The sequence below is a fragment of the Schistocerca cancellata genome, chromosome 3, assembly GCF_023864275.1.
Source record: "Schistocerca cancellata isolate TAMUIC-IGC-003103 chromosome 3, iqSchCanc2.1, whole genome shotgun sequence".
Taxonomy (NCBI): domain Eukaryota; kingdom Metazoa; phylum Arthropoda; class Insecta; order Orthoptera; family Acrididae; genus Schistocerca; species Schistocerca cancellata.
The window spans coordinates 388,194,818-388,216,676 of NC_064628.1; the positions used below are offsets into that span (position 1 = coordinate 388,194,818).

The window sequence follows — 21,859 nt, forward strand, 5'->3', positions numbered from 1 at the left end:
AAAATATAACATTTTTGCTAATAAAGTGCTTACCTTATTCGAACACTGCTTTCCCCCAAAACTTACCAAGGTTAGAGCAAAGTCTACAAAGAAGCCATGGATTACTCGAGGAATAGGGGTATCTTGTAAAACAAAAAGAAAACTGTATCTGTCAATCCAAAACATTTTCAATGTTGATGCTATAGCACATTATAAGAAATACTGCAAAATATTAAAGACTGTAATACGGATGTCAAAGCAAATATATTACAAGGAAAATATAGTCATATCAGATAACAAAATAAAGACAATATGGATATAGTGAAGGAGGAGACCGGTAGAACCAGACATGAAGAGGAACAAATAGCATTAAGAGTAAATGATACATTGGTGACAGATGTGTATAGTGTTGCAGAACTTTTTAACAAACATTTTATAACTATTACTGAAAAGATGGGGTTGTCAGGTTCGGTAGATGCTGCTATGGATTACCTTAGACCAGACATTTCAAGTAACTTCCATAATATGAATTTGACCCTCACTACCCCAACAGAAATAATGTCCATCATAAAATCTTTAAAATCAAAAACATCTAGTGAGTATGATGAAATATCAACAAAGTTAATTAAAGAATGTGATTCTGAGCTAAGTAACATATTAAGCTATCTGTGTAACCAGTCGTTTCTCAGGGGAATATTTCCTGAATGGCTGAAATATGCTGAAGTTAAGCCACTGTTTAAGAAGGGAGATAAAGAAATAGCATCAAATTTCCGTCCAATTTCACTGTTGCCAGCATTCTCAAAAATTTTCGAAAAAGTAATGTACAGTCGTCTTTATAACCATCTTATCTCAAATAACATACTGTCAAAGTCACAGTTTGGATTTCTAAAAGGTTCTGATATTGAGAAGGCTATCTACACTTACAGTGAAAATGTACTTAATTCATTAGACAAAAAATTGCAGGCAACTGGTATATTTTGTGATCTGTCAAAGGCATTTGACTGTGTAAATCACAATATCCTTTTAAGTAAACTAGAATATTATAGTGTAACAGGAAATGCTGCAAAATGGTTCAAATCTTATATCTCTGGCAGGAAACAAAGGGTGTTATTAGGAAAGAGACATGTATCAAGCTATCAGGCATCATCCAACTGGGAACTAATTACATGTGGGGTCCCACAACGTTCCATTTTGGGGCCCTTACTTTTTCTTGTGTATATCAATGACCTTTCATCAGTAACATTACCAGATGCCAAGTTTGTTTTGTTTGCTGATGATACAAACATTGCAATAAATAGCAAATCAAGTGTAGTCTTAGAAAGATCAGCCAATAAAATATTTGTGGACATTAATCACTGGTTCCTAGCCAATTCTTTGTCACCAAACTTTGAAAAAACACACTACATGCAGTTCAGAACTTGTAAGGGGTGTCCCAAGAGTATATGTCTAACATACAATGACAAGAAGATAGAAGAAGTGGACAGTGTTAAATTCTTGGGATTACAGCTTGGTAATAAATTCAACTGGGAGGAGCACACCACAGAACTGCTGAAGCTTCTTAACAAATCTCTGTTTGCAATGCAAATTTTGTCAGACATAGGGGATATAAAAATGAAAAAGCTGGCATACTATGCTTACTTTCATTCCATAATGTCATATGGGATTATTTTTTGGGGTAATTCATCAAGCCAAGCTAAAGTTTTCCGGGCACAAAAACGTGCAGTAAGAATTATATGTGGTGTGAACTCAAGAACATCCTGCAGAAGCCTGTTTAGGGAACTAGGGATACTAACTACAGCTTCCCAATATATTTATTCCTTAATGAAATTTGTCATTAAAAATATATCACTTTTTCAAACCAACAGCTCAATTCGTGGAATCAATACTAGAAATAAGAATAATCTTCACAAGGATTTAAAGTCACTTAGTCTTGTACAAAAAGGTGTGCATTATTTAGGAACACACATTTTCAATAACTTGCCAGCAGCCATAAAAAGCTTAACAACCAATTAAATTCAGTTTAAGAGAAGCCTAAAGGATTTATTGGTGGCCAACTCCTTCTACTCCATTGATGAATTTCTTAGTAAAACCAACTGATTTGTATATAAGTACAACATAACTTCTGCACAATTTCAGTGCAGTAATGTGTTCACTGAAAATTTGTGTGTGTGTGTGTGTGTGTGTGTGTGTGTGTGTGTGTGTGTGTAAGTGTGTAAGTATAATCTAACTTCTGCACCATTTCAGTGCAGTAATGTGTTCATTGTAAATAAGTATTACAGTAGTTGTATTACATGTTTATTACCTTATAAATAAATAAAAAACTTTTTTATTTTAAATTCAGTGCATTAGTATTTGTAAAATGACTCTTAGTGTTCATTAAAAAATGACGATCATTCCACTTGGGACCTGTGGAATGGTACATTAGCTTATTTGTTTTAGTTGTAAATATTTGTCATGTATTGTTGTTTTTCTGACATGTTCCACATCCTGGAGGACCACCTCACTACGGATAAATTGGAATGAAAGTAAATCTAATCTAATCTAATCTAAAAGACATATATTCAGTTTCTAAATGTAATACTTGTCTTACTGTGTTAAGCCTTTAATGTAAGAGCATGAGTAGATTCTGACAGCATATTAAATTTGGTCAGTAATTATATGAAATGCTGAAATTCAAATTTTTGTTACCCTGGAAGCCATTAGATATGCAAGCATCAAGTGGGTCTGCACACCATGAACGCGTAGTCTGGAGGTGACAGTTGCTCTCTCTCTCTCTCTCTCTCTCTCTCTCTCTCTCTCTCTGTGTGTGTGTGTGTGTGTGTGTGTGTGTGTGTGTGTGTGTGTGTGTGTGAGAGAGAGAGAGAGAGAGAGAGAGAGAGAGAGAGACTCTGTCCTAATTCATAATTTTATTTGTACTGTAGCAGACCAGGACACACAATAATGAAGAGATCCGTTGATACCTTACCTATGAAACTGTGATCCATATTTTGTTTTACTGTGATCAATGGAATTATGTTTTGTCAGTTTATATGTATAGTTTACTGATGAATATGTCACAATTTATTACTATGCAGATAATGTTTCATCAAAAGTATAAGAATTATGTTGAGTGTACTGAAAACATACTTGTATTTTATATTTCAAAAGTGATTTGCGACAATTTTTACACTAAATGCAACCACATGTTGATACGAGGTGACAAAAATCTTAGTATAATTTATGACTCAGTATCTGCATCTATAATTAGAAGTAACATTTATGCATTGTGATTATAAATATTTAGATTTTTTAGATGAACACTTTCTATACTTCATGATTTTGTGTAATTAATCTCTGCATCAGGATAGTGTTATTCATAAATTTGTATGTAAAGAACAGGACTGGAGCAAATGAATTACTTTCTCTGCCAGGGTTTCGACTACCTCTCAACCTGCCCCGAAATGAGAAATGTCATCCACTATCCTTCCTACTCCTCCCGCAGTGGTATTCTGCTGCCCACCGAACCTACACAATATCCTCGTCCATCCCTACAGAGCCCCTGCTCCCAACCCCTTGCCACATGGCTCATGTCCCTGTAATAGATCTGGATGTTAAGACCTGTCTCATACATCCTCCCACCACTGCTAACTCCAGTCCAGCACAAATATCACCTATCCCATCAAAGGTAGGGCTACCTGTGAAACCAGTCATGTGATCTCCAAGCTAAGCTGCAGCCAGCAGAGACTGTGGTAATGTGTGTGCTAAGTTGTGGTCACTGCGTGTGTGTTGTCTATTTTTGACAAAGGCTTTGTTGACCAGAAGCTTATCTTGTGACAGTCTTTTTGTTGTGCCTATCTGCAACTCAGCATCTCTGGTACATGGTGAGTAGCAACTAACCTTTTCATAATATTGGCGGACAGCTCTCAAATGCATTTGTTGAGCTGAGGGATGGTGAGAAGTACATCAAATAAACTTCAAATATATCATATGGAATAATGTTTTGGGTTAACTACTCTTTATGAAAGGAAGTGTTCAATACTCAAAAACGCACTGTAAGAATATTATATGGTGCTCACCCATAATCATCCTGCTGACATCTGTTTAAGGAGTTGCGCATTCTGACTACTGCTTCGCAGTATATTTATCCCCTCATAAAGTTTGTTGGAAATAATCCACTACAGTTCAAAAGGAACAATGACACACATATTTACAAACTAGAAAGAAAAATGACATTCATTACTCCACTAAGGTTGTCTTTAGCACAAAAGGGTACATAAAGCGGCAACAAAAATTTTTGATAACTAACCCTGACATAAATGTCTAACAGAAATTAACATGAAATTTGATAAAAACTTTTATCCTTGACAACTTCTTCTATTCCATAAAACAATTTCTATTACTGTAATGTAAAAAAAAAATGTGGCAGGTAGGAACACACACACACACACACACACACACACACACACACACACACACACACACAGACAGAGAGCACTTATAAATATTCAGCATGTAACCATATGTACAAATTAAATTGCAATGTGAATGTAAAGTGACTCATTCCACGCATTATGATTTATTGAGCAAATGATCCATGGAACATGAAACTAACTATGAAAACAAAAGACTGTAATATAGAATCATTTTCATTATTTATTGCCTCTGTAGGTTCTTATTGAGATTGTATCATGGCTCAAGTGGGTCACTGACAATTATAATTCTAAAGGGTACAGCTGAAGTGTGTGGCCAAGTTTTCATAGCATAACCTGCACAGAGAACTCTGGAAGTTGAATGTAAAATCTCTTCGTATATGAAATGTTTGAAGTTTCTATGCACTTTCATGAAATTGTTTCAAAGGGCTTCATATTCATCTTTGAGTATAAAATTTGTTTATTGATAAAATACACTTTTTATGGCAATTTTAGCAATAAGGCAATTATCAAGTGAAGTTCTTTGAACCTGCAGACTCTGAACATACATACAAAATTGCAGTTATACAGGGTGTTACAAAAAGGTACGGCCAAACTTTCAGGAAACATTCCTCACACACAAATAAAGAAAAGATGTTATGTGGACATGGGTCTGGAAACGCTTAATTTCCATGTTAGAGCTCATTTTAGTTTCATCAGTATGTACTGTACTTCCTCGATTCACCGCCAGTTGGCCCAATTGAAGGAAGGTAATGTTGACTTTGGTGCTTGTGTTGACATGCGACTCATTGCTCCACAGTACTAGCATCAAGCACATCAGTACGTAGCATCAACAGGTTAGTTGATGGTCTCCACACTCTCCTGACCTCAACCCTCTCGACTCATTTATGGGGGCATTTGAAAGCTCTTGTCTACGCAACCCTGGAACCAAATGTAGAGACTCTTCGCACTCGTATTGTGGACGGCTGTGATACAATATGCCATTCTCCTGGGCTGCATCAGCGCATCAGGGATTCCATGCGACGGAGGGTGGATGCATGTATCCTTGCTAACGGAGGACATTTTGAACATTTCCTGTAACAAAGTGTTTGAAGTCACGCTGGTACGTTCTGTTGCTGTGTGTTTCCATTCCATGATTAATGTGATTTGAAGAGAAGTAATAAAATGAGCTCTAACATGGAAAGTAGGCGTTTCTGGGCACATGTCCACATAACATATTTTCTTTCTTTGTGTGTGAGGAATGTTTCCTGAAAGTTTGGCCGTACCTTTTTGTGACACCCTGTATAACTGCCATGCGCACGGCAGTTATATAATAAAATGACATATTATTCATTTTATGCTTCAGCACATGTCAAAACTTAAAAAAAATAAAGACATGTAATTATGTCATCCCCACAATTTTATGTTCAGTTTTTAACTAAAAACACATCTACATTAATCGAGACTAAGACTCTGTACATAATAAAAATGACATCATTTACACGCAGTGTTATTGTTGCTATAATCTTTTACATAAATTACATTAAATAACCACACATATATAGTGTATTAACTGCCATAACTGACTTGCTGTCCAGACACGAAAGTGATGTTGCTTCAATCAAATGATTCTATGCTCTTCAGACCACACAAAAAACAGGGAATACAGAGCGCATTATCATTTAATGTTTTTTTCACAAATACAAATACTTCAGTCACCTCCAATTTTAACATCATGGTCATTTTTATGAAGTGTTTGTTGTGTATATATATAAAAAACAAAGATGATGTGACTCACCAAACGAAAGCGCTGGCAGGTTGATAGACACACAAACAAACACACAAAATTCAAGCTTTCGCAACCATCGGTTGCTTAATCAGGAGAGAGGGAAGGAGAGGGAAAGACGAAAGGATGTGGGTTTTAAGAGAGAGGGTAAGGAGTCATTCCAATCCCGGGAGCAGAAAGACTTACCTTAGGGGGAAAAAAGGACAGGTATACACTCGCGCACACACACACACACGCATATCCATCTGCACATACACAGTCACAAGCAGACAAGCAGACTTTCTGATCCCGGGATTGGAATGACTCCTTACCCTCTCCCTTAAAACCCACATCCTTTCGTCTTTCCCTCTCCTTCCCTCTTTCCTGATGAAGCAACCGTTGGTTGCGAAAGCATGAATTTTGTGTGTATGTCTGTGTTCGTTTGTGTGTCTGTCGACCTGCCAGCACTTTCATTTGGTAAGTCACATCATCTTTGTTTTTAGATATATTTTTCCCACATGGAATGTTTCCCTCTATTATATCCATATCATTAATTTGAACCCAACAATTATGTTTGTTATTGTCACTGTTGCATTTTGAAATCTTTTCTGCTGTCTTATTTTCTCTTTCTGTTTTTGCCAGTAGTTTCACTTTGTATTCACCTTCTCCTTTTTACCGTAATCTACTGTACAATTTTATCCCGCCTATATATACTCAATAATATGTGACCCACTTCCAAACCATAACAAAAAAAAATTTTTTTACGCTTTCAACACTACCGCTGCTATAAAATCCACCGTTTTTAGTTCACAAACAGTTCTTTTCACCTATTAAACAACCATTTCGGCTAGTTCTAATAACTTTCGCTTTATTTCCATTTCCATTTTTCCCACATCACTGATCATTTTTAGCCGCTTCCCACAGGTTTTAACGTCATTATTTCTTCGTCAGACAATTGTTAGCCTCATTTTCATAATCTGCCATCACAAAACCACTCCTTTTAATACATTTACACGCAGTTTTTTTTCGAAATTTTCCCGAATTTCTCCACCCTTTACGTGTTTTGGCGGTAACACAACCACCTAACCTTTGTGCACATCGTTGTCTACCAACCCAAGTTCACCACAGGATCAACATAGCCCAGCTTTAACCAACACTTTTCCCCCTTTTTTCACATCAGATCTCCAGTTGCTTTCTAGTTCACCTTTATCTCTCCCCATATATTTTTATTTTTATTTTCATTTCAGCCTCATGTTACACTTTCCACCTTCTAATACCATGTCACCCTCACAACACCCCCACAACGACCCCATTAAGTTTTATTTACATTCCCTCCACAAACATGCCTTCGCCCTAGCCAGATTACGCTCCCATATTTTATTTTCTCAGGCTTGTCTGACATTCGGCATTACCCCCAAAGGCCTCACATTTAAAGTTCTCATCTCTGGCTGCAACCCTTCTTTCCATCAGTCCCTATACCAGTTCCAAACTGAACAATCCATTGCCCTCACCCACCTAATCCTTCACCTACACATCAGCTCAGCCAATGAACACACCCATCAACTCCTATCCTTAATAAAAGTCCTCAATCTTTCCTCTACCACATCCACACCGGCTGTTCAGAGCATCCTCCTACAGGCCAACCGCAAATTAGAACAGCATGCCACCCTCCACCTCAAAAAACTATCCAATCTCCTGGTTTCCCACCTCCGGAAAGGCAACTCACTCACCCTTCACAACCTATCCAGCAAACCTCAACCTCCTCTCATTGCACGCAAACCCAGTCTCTCCCATCTACTCAATCACCCACTTCCAGCTCCACTCCCTCCAAAACCTCAAAATTCCAATCAACACAATCTGGAACCACAACACCCTAATTCAGTAGTTAACCTTTCCTCCAAACCTCTCTCCCAATACGAAACCTCTGTCCTATCCAAAGGCCTCACCTTCAGCCCCACTCCCAGATTCAACCAAACAGCCCTCGTCAAAGAATCCCTAAGGTAAGTCTTTCCGCTCCCGGGATTGGAATGACTCCTTACCCTCTCCCTTAAAACCCACATCCTTTCGTCTATCCCTCTCCTTCCCTCTTTCCTGATGAAGCAACCGTTGGTTGCGAAAGCTTGAATTTTGTGTGTGTGTTTGTGTGTCTACCGACCTGCCAGCGCTTTTGTTTGGTAAGTCACATCATCTTTGTGTGTGTGTATATATATATATATATATATATATATATATATATATATATATATATATAATAGAAGGAAACATTCCACGAAGGAAAAATATATCTAAAAACAAAGATGATGTGACTTACCAAATGAAAGTGCTGGCAGGTCGACAGACACACAAACGAACACAAACATACACACAAAATTCAAGCTTTCGCAACAAACTGTTGCCTCATCAGGAAAGAGGGAAGGAGAGGGAAAGACGAAAGGATGTGGGTTTTAAGGGAGAGGGTAAGGAGTCATTCCAGTCCCGGGAGCGGAAAGACTTACCTTAGGGGGAAAAAAGGACGGGTATACACTCGCACACACACACACATAGCCATCCACACATATACAGACACAAGCAGACATATTTAATTATGTCTGCTTGTGTCTGTATACGTGTGGATGGATATGTGTGTGTGTGCGCGAGTGTATACCCGTCCTTTTTTCCCCATAAGGTAAGTCTTTCCGCTCCCGGGACTGGAATGACTCCTTACCCTCTCCCTTAAAACCCACATCCTTTCGTCTTTCCCTCTCCTTCCCTCTTTCCTGATGAGGCAACAGTTTGTTGCGAAAGCTCGAATTTTGTGTGTATGTTTGTGTTCGTTTGTGTGTCTGTCGACCTGCCAGCACTTTCATTTGGTAAGTCACATCATGTTTGTTTTTTAGATATATTTTTCCTTCGTGGAATGTTTCCTTCTATTATAACCATATCATTAATTTGAACCCAACAATTACGTTTGTTATTGTCGCCTTTGCATTTCGAAATCTTTCCTGTCGTCTTATTTCTCTTTCTGTTTTTACCAGGTCTTTAAATATGTCTGCTTGTGTCTGTATATGTGTGGATGGATATGTGTGTGTGTGCGCGCGAGTGTGTACCCGTCCTTTTTTCCCCCCTAAGGTAAGTCTTTCCGCTCCCGGGACTGGAATGACTCCTTACCCTCTCCCTTAAAACCCACATCCTTTCGTCTTTCCCTCTCCTTCCCAGCACTTTCATTTGGTAAGTCACATCATCTTTGTTTTTAGATATATTTTTCCTTCGTGGAATGTTTCCTTCTATTATAACCATATATATATATATATATATAAACACACACACACACACACACACACACACACACACACACACACACACACACACACACACACACACCTAAAAACAAAGATGATGTGACTTACCAAATGAAAGTGCTGGCAGGTCGACAGACACACAAACGAACACAAACATACACACAAAATTCAAGCTTTCGCAACAAACTGTTGCCTCATCAGGAAAGAGGGAAGGAGAGGGAAAGACGAAAGGATGTGGGTTTTAAGGTAGAGGGTAAGGAGTCATTCCAGTCCCGGGAGCGGAAAGACTTACCTTAGGGGGGAAAAAAGGACGGGAAGACACAATACATGAAAGTCACAGATCAAGTAAACAGAGTAAGATGTGTGTACACTTTAACAGTAAAAATCATAACTGAGTCCAAGTCTAGCAGCTGCTGGCTGGCTGGCCGCTTAAGTGGCGCTGCTGCTGCATGGCTGGCAGACAGCGCCGCATGTAGAGGATGCGTGTAACTGCACAACGGCACTTTGAAAGATCAGCGAGTCACAACAATATATATATCTCAAGGAAAGAGGCTGACTGTACTGCTTACAAGAACATTAATTTGAATGTTAATACATAATCCAGAATTAAATAATCAGAAACTCTCAAGAACACTGCACCTCATCTAATTAACAACAGAAGGAGCTTATTTCTTGAGAATGGGAAGCAAATCATTTCAAATTTAATATGTTGACTGTTAAGCCATTACAAGTTCTCACAAACACTTGTGGCATTTCCAACTATGCTCTGAAATGATGCTGCCTATAGAAGTATTTTGTAGACAAGTTTGAAAGTATTTAATGGGAGTATTATGCAAGTTAATATTACATGAAATATTACTGAAAATATCTTTTTAATAATGTTTATTTAACATAAAATAGACTATTCAAATGTAACATATAACAAGACTTCTTAGTTTCTATCCCAATTATAAAATGCTTGTATTAATTTTAAAATATTTTTCTCACATAAAAATACCAGTTAATCACAGAATATATCTCCTGTTGCCTCAAACTTGTCTGTAGAAAATGTTACAGAATATTGTTCTTCCAGATTTGTCTGAGGCACTAATAACACTGCTGGCAGTTAAGAGCTATGTAACATCAGTTTTTTGCAATTCTCCATCATGGACAGTAAAGACTTAGTGTATCATTTAGTTATGCCATGTACTCAAATAGTCTGAAGTCAAGATTAAGTAAAATCGATTGATAAGAGAAAATAAAAAGCAATATAAATGCTCCCTCCTTGAGTCACTCTTAGATAAGCAGCACCTAGGTGGTAGGAGTTTTCATGTATAGATCCACTGTATATTATCGAACATATGATAATGAACTAGATCTGTTGAGTTGATTGGTTCTTTAAGAGACTTCCAAATTTTCAAAAAAGCCCCTACAACTGCAATGTCACATGATTTAACATAGATAAGTACGCTTACTATACTAATAATGCCTCACTGTGCGAGTAACACACTTACAAAGCAGTCACATGACTTAAACAACAATAACTCACTTCCCCATAAATGGGTCTTACAACTTTTATAATTAATTACAAAATTACAAGATGTCTATCACACTGTCCACATTCTTAGTGCAATAGATGATCACACATTGACTCATCACATTTGCTATCATTTTGATAAGAGAGCGATTCAAATGATCTATGGAACAAACTAATCAATGAGGCAGCAAACATGAGACAAGAGAAGAGTCTTCTTGCATTCAAATGGCCATTCATCATCATCATTTATTGCATATACAGATAAACAGGACATTTAGGCCAACGGTAGAAGACAAAATATACAAATACATAAACATAAAGCATAACGAAATGATCAACGCATCCAGTCCACAAATCATGAGTAAATATTCATAGAACTGTAAATTCACAAAAATTGATTACATATGCTTACCCATTTGATTTCAAAGAATTATTTCATTTTTTGCTGGGTAACTGCAATTACTATATAAATTTCTAATGATATATCAATGAAAGTAACCAGTTTGTGAAAATGTAATGTAATTTGTTAGACAAAAAAATCTACTCAGGAAGTGGCAGCAGGAGAACACATATACAAAGGTATTAAAGTTCAATCCTTTATACGTGTGTTCTCTTGCCACTGTTTGGTGAGCAGACTTTTTATCTATCCAATTACATTATAAATTCCTAGGGAAATGTATGACAAGAAAATACTGTGTGATGATATCTGCTTCAGTTCCAAGAAGTCAACACATGAGAGTCTGATGCCATACAATGTATCATGCTTACATTATAACAGCATAAAATAAAACACACAGATAATTAACCAACAAGTAATACTGATGACAAATGGTATTGTTTGCTACAACTAAGAACCTTTAAGCTTCTACAATTGTTTCATAAGGCATGTATATTTTTTTCCATACAGGGTATGTAATTCTGATGATAAACTGTTGAGCAAATGCATTTATCATTATACATCGAGTAACAGTTTGAAAATGAAGAATAAACATTAATAGTATATGAGATAGGAAAGTTATCAATTGCTCAAGCAGGCACTGTTGGAGAAGGGTTGATATAAATTAATATAACTTTCCAACTCTTTTACTTCATACAGTTGACTAATTATTTCATCGATTCTGCCACCTCATAATGGGTATTTTGGCATGAGCATAGTTATATAACCAAAACCAGTCACCAAGTAGAAATAAATAATGACTGTTTTAAGATAATGTTTTGATTATCAGTTACTGAAAGCTCAAATCCAAAGGCTGTGTGTTGCTTAAGTATTTCCTCTGGTCATTAACCAACCTTTGTTATCTACCAATACTGTACGACATTACTACCAACTGATAAATACTGTATTTCATTTACCTGTGCTGTGTTCAAACTGTCTGTGCTAGAATGAGTGCTGGAGCAGAACAAGATCCTTCTGATAGCACTTATGACTCCTCTTAGGAGAACAAATTCACAGTGCACACTGTCCATAGGAAAATAGCAAGAAAACTGTAGCTAGGAAGGGGATGGGGGGTGGGGGGACATCTGTACGAATTGTAGAGTAAGAACAAAGTTTGCCTGCAGTCAGATTGATGCAAGTTGCAGTAATTAGGCAAAGGTGAACACTGCTTAGGGCAGGCTAGCATAGAGCTTATTCCCTCTGTCACACTCCTCTTTCTGTAGTAGTCCACAGTTTATTGTTAAATCAATTTCAGAGTATATGCTGATACATGTGTTCAGAAGTAGATGTAATGTGGAGTTCACATGAAGTTTAGAGATATCTGTTCATACTTATCAATTGATAATGGTCATAGAGAACAAAATCTGTTGTTTATGTTAAGCCATACACAGTGTGTCCCAGGAGGAATGGTCAATGTTCAGGAACATGAAACGAATGCTTATTCAAAGAGCAAAAGCCTAGTAAACACTGACTTTAAAATGCATACTTTAAGAGCTATGATCACTTGTTCGTATATGCTAATGTGAAACACATCTCTTCTACAGACTAAGTGCCCATAACTCTTAAGGTATGCACTTTAGAGCCCATGTTTACTGGACTTTTTTTTACTTCGAATGATCTCCCCTCTCATACCCCAGAGTACTGACATTTCCTCTTCGGACACCCTGTAGACATCTGTCTAATAACTGAACTCTAATAAAGAATGTCTGCACAAAAATGTGACTGCAGTTACACGAGTGAAGGAAATGAAAGGAAGTAGTAGCTGAGAAGACGGCCATCGTTGACGAATATGGCGGTGACCTGGGGAGAGGTCACATTCTTACAATATTCTGTATTCTGGAGAGCCACAGTGGTGTTACTCCTGGTGTCAAGGTGTGGGAAGCCAATGGGTATCACTTCAGGTCATGGCTGGTAATGATTGTGAGAACTCTGATGGAGACCGTAGATTACTGGTGGGATAATGGAAAATGAATCAGTGTGTGAAAAATAGAAAACAGAAGAAAATGGTGAGTATACGGTACTGGAAAGTGAAAGTGCTGAGAAGTATGGAGAATTAATCACACAAAAATTTCCAAAACAAGTTTTCTGTAGTGTAGAAAAGGAATGGAATTTATTGAAAGAGACTTTAGTCGATGCAGCACAAAATGTATGTGGTAGAACATCTGGAAAAGAAAAAGTAACACTGGCAAGTTGGTGGGATGATACCACAATCCAAGCAGTTAAGAGAAAAAAATGGAGCATGGAGAAAGTGGTGGAAAGCTAAAAATGACAAGGACCATAAAAGATATATAGAGGAAAAGAAGACGTGCAAAGAAAGAGTGGAAAGGACCTGAGTGAAGAACAGCATGGGTTTAGGAAAGGAAGAAGCATGATCGACCTGATATTTTCTATTCATCAACTGCTGGAAAAAAGTTGGGAGTAAACTAAAGAGTGATAATGGTTTTTATAGACATAGAAAAGGCGTATGATTCAGTTAGCAGGGAAAGGCTCTGGGAAGAAATGAAGAAGATAGGTATAGACGATAGATACATTAAAGACAATATACAGAGGACACAATTGTAGAATTAAAACTTCATTGGGGAACTCTAAATACTTCTAAATAGGACAAGGACTTAAACACAGAAGTATTCAATCTCCTGCACTTTTTAGTGTTGTGATGAACGGAATGAATAGGGCAGTTAAAGATATAGGAACAGAAAAAGGCAAAAATATGATTTTTGCAGATGATATGGTAATATGGGGCAATAAAGAGGTAGATGTACAGTCACAAGTTGATGTGTGGAAGGTAATAATGAAAAGGTATGGGTTAAAAACAAATAAAGATAAGAGTGAAGTAATGGTATTTGAAAGAGTCAAAGGGATAAACGGGAATATTACTTTGAATGGAGAACCCCTCAAAGTAGTAGACAGTTTCACTTATTTAGGGAGTGAAATATCTAGTGATGGAAGAATAACCAACGAAATTAATAGGAGGTTACTGAAGGGAGGCAATTTCTACTGCCGGCCGCTGTGGCCGAGAGGTTCTAGGTGCTTCAGTCCGGAACCGCGCTACTGCTATGGTCGCAGGTTCGAATTCTGCCTTGGGCATGGATGTGTGTGATGTCCTTAGGTTCATTAGGTTTAAGTAGTTCTAAGTATACGGGACTGATGACCTCAGATGTTAAGTCCCATAGTGCTCAGAGCCAGTTTCTACTAAACAATAAAAAACCTGATTTGGAATAAGGAAGTTTCAGAAAAAGCAGAACTCCTTATGTATAATAGTTATTGCTTCCCTATTGTCACCTATGGAGGAGAAACCTGGACAATGACAGAAAGGGACTGGAGCAGACTGCAAGCAGGGGAAATGAAATTTCTCAGAGCAGTTAAGAGAGGAGGAGGAGGAGGAGATTAGTGTTTAACGTCCCGTCGACAACGAGGTCATTAGGGACGGAGCGCAAGCTCGGGTGAGGGAAGGATGGGGAAGGAAATTGGCCGTGCCCTTTCAAAGGAACCATCCCGGCATTTGCCTGAAGCGATTTAGGGAAATCACGGAAAACCTAAATCAGGATGGCCGGAGACGGGATTGAACCGTCGTCCTCCCGAATGCGAGTCCAGTGTGCTAACCACTGCGCCACCTCGCTCGGTGTAGCAGTTAAGGGAAAAACAAGTATGGACAGAGTAAGGAATGTAGATATTAGAAAGGACCATAAACAAGAAAGTATGAGAAAAAAAAGGAGATTAAGATGGCACAGGCATATTAAGAGAATGTGTGGGCAGAGACTTCCCAAAATTATGGAAGAACTAAAGACGGATGGAAAAAGACCTAGAGAGTGCCCAAGAACACGGTGGAAAACGGGAGTGAGAATATCTGTGGAAAGGAGAGGTGTGACCTGACAGAAAATGGAGGAAGAAAAGTGGTTGGAGGACCGAGCCAAATGGAGAGGACTCGTCAGCACCCAGACCCGGCAGTAGCTGGATAAAACAAACAAACACACAAACAACTAGTATCCAGAATGTCAAGCACCAGTTACACCAACTGAGAGGCAGCTTGGCACAGGAGAGAATACAACGGCATTACAACACCCTTCCCAACTGAATCAGAGCATGAATCCTGGCAAGAAGCGGTGCAATGTCATATTGATAATTAGGCTCATGCTGACAAGTTCTTAGTGAACTAGAATTGATTTTATAATGACTGAAATAACATCACATAGCCTCTCAAGCCACAGAGTTTTATTTCTTTTCCTCCTCCCCTTCTGGTTGCTTCACTTCTTTTGTCAGGTAGGATGCAACTAAGTTAAAAGAGGACAGAACAGGAGGGGAAATCCTCTTACTGCCGACTGAAACACATAAGAACTATTTCAGTTTTCAGAACTGCTAAGTTGTTTCCTTATGGAGGGTTAGAAAGGAATGCTAGAATCACTCAAACACTAGAATCACTCAAACGCTAGAATCACTCAAACGCTAGAATCACTCAAACGCTAGAATCACTCAAACCCCAGGATGAAAGGGAGCTACCGTTTGTGACGTTGAGACAAGACGGCTGAGAGGAAGGTATCAGAGAGATGGATAACATTGCAGACAATGTTCTTCCTGTCTGAGCTAACCAGGCACAACTCAAGACATGCCCTCATGGCTTCAATTCTGCCAGAACCATTTTCCTACTTTTCATACATCACAGAAGCTCCTATACAGTAGAGCTCTGCTGGATTACCAACTGTTGAAGAAAGTACATTGTGGAGAAGTGGCTTACTGTTAGACACAGCCAATGCATTGTTTCCAGAATGTATCTTCAAGTCTGCAGTCAATTGGGTGCTAGGTTTGTTTTCTCTCTTACATAATGCAAATGATTTTGCTTACTAACAAAAAGCCTTTAATTAGCACTTTTTGCCTTTTTTACTGATCTGAAAAAGACTGCTACCAATTGAAACTGGTTATTAGGCTTATAGTAGTCACTGTTATGATTAATAATTAAAATTATTATAAAATAAGTAAAGGATATACCAAGGAGTGTGTTACACAACAATATTGAAGAAAGCACAACCAAATGACAAAGCAGAGACTGTGAACACTAAGGTGTACCAGAGGACTTAAGTATTTTACACCCCCTCGGTGCTGAAGGTCTATTGAAAACCAAATCAAATGTGAAAGTAATTACAACGGATTACAGTACAATGTAATCAAATTTTGGAGTACAATGAAGTCATTTAAAAGACAAGTAGTGACAAAGAAAGAATAAATATAGGAGTCTGTGTGTAACACACACAATATACTCCACAGATAAATTTTAAGAAAAGAGTTTTGGAAGAAAAAAATTAGTATTTTTAATCTTAGTACGTAAAACCTGTCTGTTTCATTACTTCTGTCTCAATCTTGTGCTGCAGGACACAACAATATACAGACTGATACTGCAAATTCTCTTTTAAGAAACGTGTTTACTAAAGTTAGATATATATTCCAAATGTTTACAATGTAAATGTCCATGCTGTAAATGTTCACTGGAGAAATGATAGTTTTATGGATCATGAAAGTCTTTAACAAATGCTGTTAAAAGAGAAAATGGCTCCACAACATGAGCAAATTATTCTATTTGTTCTGGTATGAATACTGACTCCTTTCAGTGGTTTAACTTGAGGGTATACAAGTCTGTAAGACAGCCTAACAATAATCCCAAAATTGAATTCTAAACACTTAACCTGGAGCCAAAAATAAGTCAGGCATCAGAGAGCCATCGTTTAGTATTAATAATATAAGTGACATACTGGACAACGAAATAAGAGCTCTTATATTGCTTTTTAGTGTATTACAGGACATGGAAAAATATTTTGAAAAAGAAAAACAGCAGAAAAATCTATGATGACTTGCACAGAATTTGGATTTTTGTAATAATGAGCCTTATTTTAACTGCTGATAAAATGGGGACAATGGACATAATGTAGTTACAGTATGTGAAATAATGAAGATGAAAGGCAACCCAAGTTTCTCAATAATGAGTTAGATTCAGCTTTCTGGAAAAATTCCCGAAAATATTTTGCAGAAAAGTTATGTAATGCATATCAAACGTTTGAGAACATCCTTATTTTAATGTAAATAGTGAATTCAGGATGTAAGCTTAAAATCTCAATGAGAATGGTACAGAGTGGCTAGATAATAACGGTAGAAGATGAATGTAAATTATAATCACCACCATAATAAAGTATTGTGAGAAAAAAGTTACCCTCAAAATATGTTGTGCCTGCACCTTCCCATTTCACTTGGAAAACAAAAATAATATCACAAAAACTGAAGCACTTTTTTTTTGTCAGTGGACTTCATACTCATAGAGACATTTCTGTAAACACTTCTTCAGTCCAGAAATAATGAGTTGTACATTAAACTTTTTACCTGAATTCCTTTTTTGGCACACTTTTCACCTCTCCAAGAACGTGTAACAAGATAAAATAGTTTATATGCTGGAACTTAAGGTTAACTTATTTTGAATAGTTTAAACACAAGAACATGAAGTACATAAAGAACAAGGACACAAACACTGAAACTGCAAACTCACAAATCAAATTAACTTTCACTTTTATAAGCATTTACAATGTCTTCTCATTTCACTGAAACCTTTATCACAGGCCCTCATCTACTTAAACATAACACTAATGGAATGTTTTTATTTCCAGCATCAAGGCAAATGTTATCAACACGTGCTTATCAGAGACAACATTTCTGTAAGAAGCTTGACTTGTAGTATTCCATACTACGAGTTCTTGAAAATAACCATATCAAGATATGCCTTCACGATCCATTGCATTGTACAAAGCTTTATCCTCTTCTGAGTATACACATACAGCCTCCTACTTCCTCAGATGCCGCTACGTCACTGTCGAGACTGCAGCAGCTGCTCCTCTGGGTCCAGTAGGCTGAGTGCGGCCCCTACCAGGTGCAGGGATCCCGTGACCAGCACATGGCACGGACCCAGAGTCCTCACGTGGGACAGCGCGTCTTCCATGCAGTCCAGCCGGCACACACCTGTCGTGCACAGTGAGAGCCATGCCTCGCAGTTGTGATCGCAGCGCTCCAGTTGTTGTGCCAGTGTAGTCATCAAATTAGCTTGGTCTAAAACAAGGAAAGAATAGTCAGAAGCTGATGCATAAGGTACAGTTCACTGAAAACGCACTTAGATCCCAAATGGGGACATTTATGCATTGAGCAGTAAAATCAAATTTTCTGAAGGACAAAAACCGGATGGGTTTGATTGTGGTTGAGTCAAGAAATACTGCTGCTATTGCTGTTAGACTAGTATTTATCACATCAAGCTCATCTAATTGCTACAATATCCACCTTACCAGATTTGACAATTTGTTGCCATCTCCAATTGTGATAGTTGACCCACAACAACTTCATCATTACGTACAAAAACTCAAGTTACATGCATTCTGAACATCGTGAAATGGCATAAAAGATGTCAATAAATTATACATCGTGCTGTCAAATGGTACAAATAGATATGATGTATAATTCATTGACATATTTTGTGCCATTTCATGAGATTCAGAATGCATATAACTTGAGTGTATACAATATGGCAAAGCTGTTTGTGGATTAATTATCACTCCTGAAGATGGGAATATACAGCAGAAACCGATGATATGAATATTGTAATACTTAGATTGTCCTGATGTAACAAATTACTATACGAACAATGATCTACTTTTTTCTGAATAAAAGCATTAATCCACGAAGTGATATTATGAAAGTGTCAGCTTGTGAAACATCTGCCTGATGTGGACCCATAACACGTTTCAACCTTCATAACATGTATCTGCAACAATACAAACTGAGACACAAATTCTTAAGTATATCATGAAAATGCCTACTTCGCCCACAATGGACCACAAATTGTCCAAATACAGGGTGATTCAAAAAGAATACCACAACTTTAGGAATTTAAAACTCTGCAACGATAAAAGGCAGAGCTAAGCACTATCTGTCGGCGAATTAAGGGAGCTATAAAGTTTCATTTAGTTGTACATTTGTTCACTTGAGGCGCTGTTGACTAGGCGTCAGCGTCAGTTGATGCTAAGATGGCGACCGCTCAACAGAAAGCTTTTTGTGTTATTGAGTACGGCAGAAGTGAATCGACGACAGTTTAGGGGCACTGAGAATCCGCGGGACACAACTCACTATGAACGTGACTCGCCTAAGGTGAACGTTTTCTGTGCCATTTCAGCCAATAAAGTTTTTGGTCCCTTTTTCTTCGAAGGTGCTACTGTAACTGGACTACAGTATCTGGAGATGTTAGAGAATTGGCTGTTCCCTCAGCTCGAACAAGAAGCACAACAATTCATATTTCAGCAGGATGGAGCGCCACCACATTGGCACTTATCTGTCCGTCTGAACGTCAACTACCCGAGGCGATGGATCGGCCGTCAGGCAGCCCGCGACAGAGCTCTTCATCACTGGCCTCCAAGAAGCCCTGATCTTACCCCCTGCGATTTTTTCTTATGGGGGTATGTTAAAGATATGGTGTTTCGGCCACCTCTCCCAGCCACCATTGATGATTTGAAACGAGAAATAACAGCAGCTATCCAAACTGTTACGCCTGATATGCTACAGAGAGTGTGGAACGAGTTGGAGTATCGGGTTGATATTGCTCGAGTGTCTGGAGGGGGCCATATTGAACATCTCTGAACTTGTTTTTGAGTGAAAAAAAAACTTTTTAAATACTCTTTGTTATGATGTATAACAGAAGGTTATATTATGTTTCTTTCATTAAATACACATTTTTAAAGTTGTGGTATTCTTTTTGAATCACCCTGTATAAACAAAAAGTGACAGCATAACATTACAGTATATCTAATGCCAAAAGGGTGGCAGTAGTTGGACAGGATGCAAAACACTGCTTAGCCGAAAGTCTTCAGACTACTGACAGTCCAACAATCAAGTGATTTAGAAACAGTAAGTAAAGTTTGCACTCTTTAACTTAGGGATAGAGGAAGCAAATATCTCAAGCCAGAAGAGTAGTATGGAGGTAGTAGGTTTTGTAATGAGCAATTATCCTCACTGTAGGCAGTGAGCTCTCTTTACTGAGTCATGTAGGTAGCACCTTCGATGGACCAAAAACTACTTCGCCATTCGTTCTGGCATACATACAACCCAAAGACAGAATCTTTACTCACCCCACAGCCTAAAAGATTATTTTAAGACAGCCACTATACAGAACTGGTGCAATCTTACTTTTAAAAAAATGCTACGTGGAGGGTTTTCTTTAGTCTTTACTTGAGGAAAAGTTAATTTCCTATGCCTGAAGTGAGCCAGGAATGTCATTTTATGGAAGATTAGTTTAACACAAAAGAGTGAGATGGTGTCAATTGCTGCAGTTTTCCACATGAAGGAAGGAAGGAAGGAAGAAAGGGAATTGGGGGTTTAACTTTTTGTCATTTAGAGGTGGAACACAAGTTCAGAGAGGACAGGAACAGGTAAGGAAATTGGCTGCGCTTTTTTTCCCAAAGAAACCCTTCCAGCACACAATTCTCTATTTACAATAGATGATATGAAATAAATGCCTAAGTGTGAATTTCAGTCAGCAGTGACCACCTTCAAATCTGAATACAAGCACAAAGTAACAAGATAAAACGTAGATATGCCAGCATAATCACGTAATGTAACAACATACGCAGGGTATATCCAACACAGTGCAATGATGATAAAAATCATGTGTGCTCTAGGACTATTACAAGCATACGAGATCTGTTCAAAAAAATTCTGGAACTTTGCCTGCAAAATTTTTCTATGCTTACCTTTTACTTTTTGTGCATGGTCTCCTTCGAAATACTCTAATTGACAATTGATACTCTGCTCCCAATGCTGTTTCCACTTCTGGAAGCAGTCTCGGTATGCCTCTTGCTGGATCATGTGAAGTACTGTCTGCGAATTTTCTTTTATCTCATCTGTTGCTGCAAATCTTCATCCTTTCAACAGGGTTTTCCAACTTTGGAAATAAAAAAAAGTCCGCCGGGGCCAGGACTGAAGAGTATGGAGGATGAGGCAGCACAGTGATTTCGTTTTTTGTGCAATAGTCATGCATGACTCACGAGCCATGGGACAAACTTGGCAGTAACGCGATGCATTCCATGATACTGTGTCAGGATTTCATGAATGATCCAACTGAAATGTTACATTCTTCTGCAATCTCTCAGACAGTCAGTCTTTGATTGGCCCACACAATTTTGTTGATGTTGCTGATATGAACATCGTTGGTAGACGTCAAAGGGCATCCTGAATGAGGGTCATCTTTAACTTTAGTCCGGCCATTTACAAACCATGTGAACCATTCGTAACACCGAGTACAGCTTAAGCACTCCTCACCGTAGGCTTCCTGCATCATTTGGTGTGTATCTGTAAAGGTTTTCTCAAGTTTCATGCAAAATTTAATACAGATGTGTTGCTGCTCCAACTCTGCCATCTAGAAATTCGCAAACTATGTAACACAACATTCACTCAATACAGCACTGAACAATAACTAACAGACAT

The 21,859-nt window shown here is 38.1% G+C and overlaps 2 protein-coding genes across 2 annotated transcripts in view; both read right to left on the reverse strand.

Moving 5' to 3' along the window:
- LOC126175099 (tektin-2) overlaps positions 1–4,326 on the reverse strand; it is a 105,525-nt gene extending 101,199 nt beyond the window's left edge. Inside the window, exon 1 of the mRNA XM_049921650.1 lies at positions 4,035–4,326. The gene's annotated coding sequence lies outside the window, so the exon portion shown is untranslated. The remainder of the gene's footprint in view (positions 1–4,034) is intronic.
- An 11,498-nt stretch (positions 4,327–15,824) lies between these two features.
- Positions 15,825–21,859, reverse strand: part of LOC126175101 (folylpolyglutamate synthase, mitochondrial-like) — a 93,533-nt gene continuing 87,498 nt past the window's right edge. Inside the window, exon 9 of the mRNA XM_049921654.1 lies at positions 15,825–18,442. Within this exon, the coding sequence (XP_049777611.1) occupies positions 18,204–18,442 (239 nt within the window). The 3' untranslated portion in view covers positions 15,825–18,203. The remainder of the gene's footprint in view (positions 18,443–21,859) is intronic.